This window comes from Phytophthora ramorum (assembly GCF_020800215.1).
Source record: "Phytophthora ramorum isolate Pr-102 chromosome Unknown Phyram_PR-102_s0002, whole genome shotgun sequence".
Taxonomy (NCBI): Eukaryota; Oomycota; class Peronosporomycetes; order Peronosporales; family Peronosporaceae; genus Phytophthora; species Phytophthora ramorum.
The window spans coordinates 1,091,178-1,099,350 of record NW_027150648.1 but is presented as its reverse complement, the minus strand read 5'-3'; the positions used below and the strand labels follow the sequence as shown (position 1 = coordinate 1,099,350).

The 8,173-nt window shown below is 51.3% G+C and overlaps 1 protein-coding gene across 1 annotated transcript; it reads right to left on the bottom strand.

Moving 5' to 3' along the window:
• Positions 1–6,394: 6,394 nt before the first annotated feature.
• On the bottom strand, positions 6,395–7,699 carry KRP23_1782 (uncharacterized protein; the record flags this gene model as incomplete). The annotated part of the gene is made up of 3 exons (XM_067886436.1): positions 6,395–6,510; positions 7,467–7,532; positions 7,603–7,699. 3 exons carry the CDS (start codon positions 7,697–7,699, stop codon positions 6,395–6,397), a joined length of 279 nt encoding a protein of 92 aa, XP_067749115.1.
• Between the last annotated feature and the right edge of the window lie 474 nt (positions 7,700–8,173).

Sequence of the window (8,173 nt, the reverse complement as noted above, 5' to 3'; positions counted from 1 at the left end):
GTCGCAGTCGTCCAAAGAAAGGTCCATCTTGAGTCTTTGCCGGAACAGCGACGTGACATCCGGCACAAACTCGTTCTTGAGCATGTGACAGCATGTCTTGATAGCACTCATGATGTCAGCATCGGTCACCAGGTGAAGCTCCTCCTTCAGCACGTACGTAGCTAGTTTTTTCAGCGTCCTTGGCTTCAGGCAGCTCCTGGCGGTAGCCACTGCGCTCTCGAAAGCCTCACCGGTGGTCGTACAGCGGTGTCGCATTCTTTCCACGTAGCGTTCTCACTCGCGATGCCACTCGATCAGAACAGCATGGTCCCAACTCGACAACTCTGGAGGTTTGACGTCCTCGAAGATAGGCTGGGGAATTGACATCTCCATATCGCCATCGGGATCCACCGTGTAGCGTGTCCCCGACATAGTTGACGTTGCAGTTGTCAGAACCGATATTAATGTGAACCGCACTTAAGCCGGGTGCGAACTTCTAATTCGCTCTTAGCCGACCAAGGTCGGTAGTGTCCTCGACCCAACGACGACTTGCAGAAGTCTCCGGTTGATACGCGCACCAAAGAGACGAAGTACCGGACTACGGCGCCCGGGATCAACAAACTCGCGCTTCGAAGAGCGCAAAGCTAGCTTTGTCGCGAAACCCGGGGTGTTTCCGAAGGAGGAAATTTATTAATGAGCAAAAGTAAAGCAAAGCAAATTGAGCGCCTCCGCTAGAGCGCACTCCTACATGAAGTTGAAGTGTGAGCGTGCCGGCACCCACTTGATATGCAAACTGCGTGTCCACTAGCCTGCCGTACCGTAATCCTTGGCACGCGTCCTGCGCTCCGACGTGGCGCTGATTGGACACCAGCACGAACTTGTGTTGCGGCGCAGCCCAAGCTTGAACTCTGACCGTCATGACGGCGACAAAGCCGTTTTTTAAATCCTGGAGAATGGCAAGAGGCTGCGGGTACCTGTGCTCGAGGGTGATGTTATGATTCTTGCCGAATTAGCCCGATTGCTCATATTTGGGAGGAAAAATGAGGAGGCGGGCTAATTTGATAGGCATGGGGGTCATTTGTAGCGAGCACTGAATTCCGAGTGAACCTATCTGCTCACACTCTAAGTTCGACATGAGTTGGTGGATCACACCAATCTCACTGAGGTGAGTATGTGTAAACCAAGGTAAGGTGGGTCGCCTGATCGTCCCTTCAGTAACAGTAGAAACGAGGCGCATTCGGTACTCAGGAGTTAGTACTTTACAACAGAAGTTAGGTCTGGGAACACATAACCCAGAGGTTAGGAAAAGTTCCTCAAACGTAAGTGACACACCGATAAGACGCAACACCGGCGTCGGTGAGAGCCTGGCATACTCACCTGCACGATCAGGAAGTGAAGCAACGCTGGTATTTAGACTCTTGTCGTTACGCAACAAACAAGGATAGCCCTAGGTGCACTCAAAGCCTGAAGTAGCGGCTTCACCAACTGAACACCATTACGTGCGAAATATTGTTGAAAATGCTATCAAACTCATTAGTTCATTCTGTCTTAGCCTCCTCCAACCTTACGCACCTTGCAATGTTGTGGTGATGCAAGTCACTTTAAAACGGCCAGGCGTCTTTGAGTCTGTACTCGAAGATGTCGTCCTTCAAAGGCATTTCTCGCTTCTTCTGTTCGATCAAGTACGTGTCAAAGTCCGCCGTACTCAGAGCGTCGCGTGCTTCCTCAGTGAGCTGCTCCCACGTGATGAGATCTTGGAACTGACCGTCTTCCTGTGTAAATTGCAGCCTCGGCTTTGGAAATCCATATGCACGGTACGATTCGAGCTTCACACTTGAACCGTCAAGGTATTTGACTTTAACGGGCGTTTGCTCCTTGGAGCGCCAGCCATAGTTCATTGACACGCCAAGAATCGTCGAGTTGGCGAGAGCAGGGTCGTCGATCCAGACAACCGCGGTCTCCCAGAAGTGGCGACGCTGGTGTCGGGTACTACGTCCTTTAGGGAGGTACCAAGTGTACATGATAGCCCACTTGTCCTCGTACCAGTCCGAACGAGAGTACACTTGCGAGCCGAGACTTGATCCCCTGCACTCTCCATCTGCTGGACCAGATCCCCTTAGACCAGCGCTGACGGATCCATCAGCTTGGACGGCCGGATACGGGTAGCATCCGTAGGAGACCAAGAGCTGGGGCTTGAACTTCACGGCGGCCTTCTCCGAGTCGGTCATCGGTTCTGGCTCAGCAAATGGTTGGACTTTGTCGTGGTCGATGTAGGTGACCTCGGCTTGGACTGACGCGAGCGTCAAGACCGCAGCAACGAGGAAGGCTTGAAGCTTCATTGTTTTCAGGTGTGCTCTTGAGGCGGACAATTCGGAACTGACGGATAGCAGACTGCTGAATCGGCAAGGCTGATCATGATCACAAGTAGGATGTGCTGTGCTGCCTACAAGTTTACGGTAAATTTTTAGTCACTGGCAATGCTGTAGCGAGCCAGAGCACGGTGCTGCTCTTTGACCTGCTGCTGGAGATGCTGCTTTGTGTTTTGATAAAGAGCCATCTGATTATTACTATGGATAGTAGCAGCGTTGCACAGAAAACGCGATGAAGACAAAAAGCTTGGATGCGGGATTAGATCACTCATCTGATGAGCAAGAATTGTTGATGGGACCTATTTGTACGTCTCATCAACACTACACGTACAGTTTTCCAACCGGGGCCGGTGTGTTCTTTTCCTAAGCGTGACGCAGTACAGTACATGAGCTCTAAATTGGCAGCTTTAGGCAACTCGTGGAGCCCTTTATTGCTTGTATCGGATAGGTTGGGGTCAGATAATGCCAATTTATGGCATGAGCCTCCACTGGCAGCGGACGTTGAGAAGCCAGTAGCTCGTTGAGACACCATCTAACGCGCTTTCGATATGTGGCAGGAACGTCAAAGGCGTTTCAAGAGTCCGTTGCCCTGGGTGCCTAGAAGCACTTCTGACCACACTGCAGTTTTTAGCGTTAGTAGCTTTTGAGGTGGAGAATGTTCTTGTCCAGCGTAGCACAGGGAGCGCATTCTGCAAACACACCAGCATGCGGAACGACCCCGCGAGGAAAACCCGCGCTGTTTTCGAGGCCCCAATCACGCCCAAGGCGATCTTCGACTATGTGCCCGTTCTCGAAGGTATCGACGGGAGTACATTATCCTGGTCCTCGCAACATAATCCGCATGGGGTCCCTATCTTGGACGTCGAAGGCCGAGGGTCAATCACGTACAATTTGGATGATAGCGTGAATACTATGGCGGCCACACAAGAAAGTGAACCCGAAGGACATCGGCCTCGGCCTCCTGGCCCTTTACAGCGAGTGTTGCGTTCTTGGATGGTGCTGCGGTGGAAGTTGTCGCGAAATGTGTTCTCGGTTCCATTGCCGCTGCTCACGTCTCTCGCCAATCTCAAATTGGGCGACTTGTTGATCACTTTGCCAGTTGTTGCAGTTGCAGTCGCGTACACGGCACTTCGAGCAAAAGTTCGAGATGTAGCTGGCGCTGGGACTCCACCGTCAATAGCATTGGCGATTGTGTTTGGCTTTGCAGTTCGAAACAACTCGATCTTGCTCGTATGCACTGGGATCTCCTTCGAGAGAGCGCTCTTTTACCACAAACTCGCAGCTTTCGTCACAATTGTGCTGGCTGCTCTCCATGCGTTTGCGTTTATCCTGGGTCTACGGGAAAATGAACAGAGTTTTGACGACCCCAAGGTTGCTTCAGGACTAGGCGCCTTCTTCGGTTTGGTGCTTATGTATTTGCTGTCGCTGAGCTGCATCCGCCGAAAGTTCTTCGAGTTCTTCGTTCGTGTTCACTGGATCCTCTTTCTGGCTGTGGTCGCGTGTGCAATTCTCCACGGCGCCGGAATTGTGGTATTTGGTGTAGCCCCTTGGGCCATCGACATGCTGTATCGACTGGCTTATCGCTCTCGAGTGTACGCTTACGGCTCAATTGGTAAATCCAACAGAGGCGTCATAGCACGAGACCAGCTCTCAATATCTGCTCTACCAGGAAACATTACGCGGGTTCAATTTCCACGAGTTCGCCAGGACACAGGCGAGGCGTTCGAGTACGAAGCTGGGCAGTACGCTTTCCTGTGCATTCCGTCCATCTCTCACTTCCAGTGGCATCCGTTCACGATTGCGTCTTCTCCACACGAGGCCATGGTGACATTTTACGTCAAGGCACTGGGAGATTGGACGACTAAGTTATTGACGGCAGCACTCAAGCGCGAAGCCAGCGCTATGAGGATTGAGGGTCCTTCAACGTTCGATTTGCTAGTGGACGGTCCTTATGGGCGAATCTCTCTCGATATGGCGAGTCCGACAGTTTATTCGCACTTTGTGTTGTTCTCGGGAGGAATCGGCATGACCCCAATGCGCTCGCTCGTTAACTGGCTGCACTATGAGTGCTACTACAGGAACCGCGGGGTTATCCCTCACGTGAGGTTTATATGGTCGGTAAAGGACATGGAGACGATTGTCAGCTTACTTGCGCGGGAGGAGCCACGACGAGATAGCTGCTTAGAAGTAGACGAAGTGGCTTCGTATTTGCCCCACATCCTGCTGCACCCGAGAAACACCAACGCACCGACAGATGCGTTCGTGACACAGGTCTATCTGACGCGCGACATGCTGGACGAAGAAGCCCAGGACCTACCAGAGCTCGCAAACTGTCTGCACAGTGGATCACGACCAGATATAATCGCCATTCTTCGCGAAATGGGCGAAGAAGCCAAAAACAGCGGCAAGGAGCGAATTGCCGTTCTCGTTTGTGGCCCTCCAGCCTTGGTGGACGATGTGCACTACGCCAGCTCGAGGCTTTCCAGGGAGATGAAAGTGCACTTCGATGTACATAGCGAAACATTCGAACTCTAGTTGTGTAAATAATACGGAAGACTAAGGTGTGCATGTACGATCGAACGTGCACCATAATTGTGGAAAATGAGTGCGAGTTCAGCATTTCGGCTTGGTACATTTCAGATCTTAGGCAAGACCGGGGCCACCAACTTGAGGTCAAGTTCAACGCATATCGATTACTTAGTGCAATAAACCTCCGCTGCGCAATGGGAACTCGCAGCACACATCCAGTAGCGATCGTCAGAATGCGGTACACGCACCATTAGCACCAACTATTCGCGTGGTTCGTCAAGAGGGTATTGAAACACGAAGCAGAGTTACATGTGTGCTCAGTCCGCTGTGTAACGCCCTCTACGTCTGCCAAGCAGGCGAGGCCAACCAACTCTACGTGTCTTTTCCAACTATTAGAGCATAGCGCTGATTGTCATGCGTAACTACGCGAGTATCGTCAGTCTCCCACCGGATCCTTCACGTTCGACAGGCTCTACTTGACTGGCGTCGGACAATGTGTTTGCTATGACGACGCCAGCCTTTTGAGTCGGAAAGGACTTGCATGAAATGTAAAAGAAGAGCGATCATTTCTCCATTGGGCGACCCGGGGGCAGTTTGCTGACGACGCCATTGTCGAATCTGCCGATGAGAATCCTAATACGACACTGGAGGGTATAGCGATGACAAGCAGCAGCAACGCTTCCGTCCCAGAGAGTTTGCCCCACACACCGCTCGGAGTCCCGATTCTCGAGGATAGTATGTGGTCCGACCCAAGCTACCCTTGGGACGATTCGTCCGTTACTAATCGATCGGGAGACGCTACAGCAGATGTGGATGCCTTCATGCCGCTAGATCCAAGTCGGGAATCGTATTCATCGCGGATCTTGCAGTCCTGGCTTCGGTTGAGGTGGCGACTATCGCGAGCATTCTTTTCCGTGCCAATACCGTTCTTTACAGCTGAGCTACACGTGAAACTCGGGGACTTCCTCGTCACATTTCCTGTTATTCTCTCGCTGGTTATCATTTCTGTGCTGCAAGTGAAGAATCGCGATGTGAAGGGATCAGGAGCCCCGCCATCAATTGCGCTTGCAGCTGTGTTTGGCTTTGCTGTGAGAAATAATTCGTTGTTGGTCGTCTTCACGGGAATTTCGTTGGAGAGAGCAATGTTCTATCACAAACTCGCAGCGTTCGTGATGATTCTTTTGACGGGGCTACATGGACTCGCCTACGTTTTGTCCCACAGCGAAATGGAGGGGGGAGCTCAGCAAAACCCCAGGGTCGTGTCTGGAATGATCGCATTCATTGCAATGATCGCGTTGTATTTATTCTCGCTTGGCTGCATTCGTCGACATTTTCACGAATTGTTTGTGAGGACACATTGGATTTTGTTTATCGTGATATTCGTTGCAGCGGTACTTCATGGCGGCATTATTGCGTTGGCTGGAGTGCTTCCGTGGGAAATTGACGTGGTCTTCCGACTCGTATACCGTTCTCGAATCTATAGCAATGGCACTTTATGTGGCACCAGACCTCGATCTTCAAGTAATGACCTCTACGTTGGTGACTCCGTAAACTCGCAGAAGATGAGCAAACAGCGACTGGGAGTTGCTGCTCGTGAGCAACTCCAGGTTTTCCAGCTCCCCGACGACATCACCTGTATCCAGTTCCCACGTGTAAGACACGATACAGGCGAGCAATTCAAATACAAGGCTGGTCAGTATGCTTTCGTGAATGTTCCAACGCTTTCGACGCTGGAGTGGCACCCATTCAGCATCTCGTCGTCGCCCCACGAGGATTTTGTCTCCTTTCACATCAAAGCAGTCGGTGACTGGACTATGGAGCTCTTGCATACTGCACCCGAAGATCGAACGGAGGACGAGGCTCCTTTCGACGTCCTGATTGACGGCCCTTATGGAAACTTATCCATTGACATCGAAGATGCCACAACGTATTCCCACTTTGCCGTCTTTGCTGGTGGCATGGGTGTGACACCGATGCGCGCCATCGTCAATTGGCTGTATAATGAGTGTTACTTCCAGAGAGCTCGAGTCATTCATCGCCTTCGGTTCGTCTGGTCTGTCAGCGACAGTGAAAGGCTTCGCGCATTGATGAACCTGGGAGCAGAACGGTGGATAAACAACCCGAGAGCTCCATATCTGCCGGACGTGCTGCTTTGCCCTACAACTTTGAATGTTTCGAACGAAACCTTCTTCAGTGAAATCTTCCTTACACGCGGTCTGGTTGGGTTACAATCCGAGTTAGACCCTCAACTCAAGAAATGCCTCTGGTTTCATTGTCGACCAGACATTGAACGAACGTTACGAGAATTGGGTCGCGATGCAGCAAAGCATGGCAAATCGCGTGTGGCTGTACTGGTGTGCGGCCCAGAGTCCATGACAACGGAAGTAATTGCCACAAGCATAAGGCTGTCGCGGGAGATGAACCTGCATTTTGATGTGCATGGCGAGCACTTCAAACTTTAAATTAGTGGCAGACCAGTATTTAATGAAAATAATGACGATGATGATGATAAGTGGCTTTCTATTTGATGTTTAGTTTTAAATATCCATGGATAGAGGGATTGGGCTGGTAGTGTCGGCCTTAGCGTACACAGCGGAAGCGAGAGAGGATGGCACAGCGGCACGGAGCGAAAAGCGGAGGGGGCTCGACAATTTGCTGCACGCGCAGGTTTAGTGCAGAGTACGCGTGAAGGTTAACTGGTAAGTATACACAACGATAATATGACCTGGTTGAAAGATGCTCACTGCGACACCCACGGGGACAGCGCGGACGCGATAGCAGCAGTCTAAAAGTACACGTTTGGTCGAGAACGGCAAAAGCATGAGTCGGCGGGAGAGCAGTATACAAAGCTCGAAGCTGATCGGCGCGAGTTGTAACGGAGTCGAGAAGCATGATAGCACCGAGAACAACAACTTCCCACTGTGGGAAGTGCGGGGTTGAATGTTGTGGGAATCCCACATATCTTTTGCGAGACGGTTCCTGCGTAGCGCGTACTGTTTCAGATACTCATCTGCTAGGACCATTTCGCCCCATGTCCGAGCCGCTACCAGCGTCACTGCTACTCCCTTTCTTTCTTTAAACTCTACGAGCGCATGCGAAGCTTAAGATTTATAAGCCGTTTCACTTGAACTATGTATGGTTTGATTGGTGTGCACCACACTGATTGAGGTGTATTCCAGCAAGGGAATCTGTTTTCCATATGAAGTTACACTACCGGTACACCGGTACATACCGGTGTCTGCTGCCGGCTACAAGCCACCCGTTCAGAGTTCCCCTTCCTCACTTCGTCTTTTGAA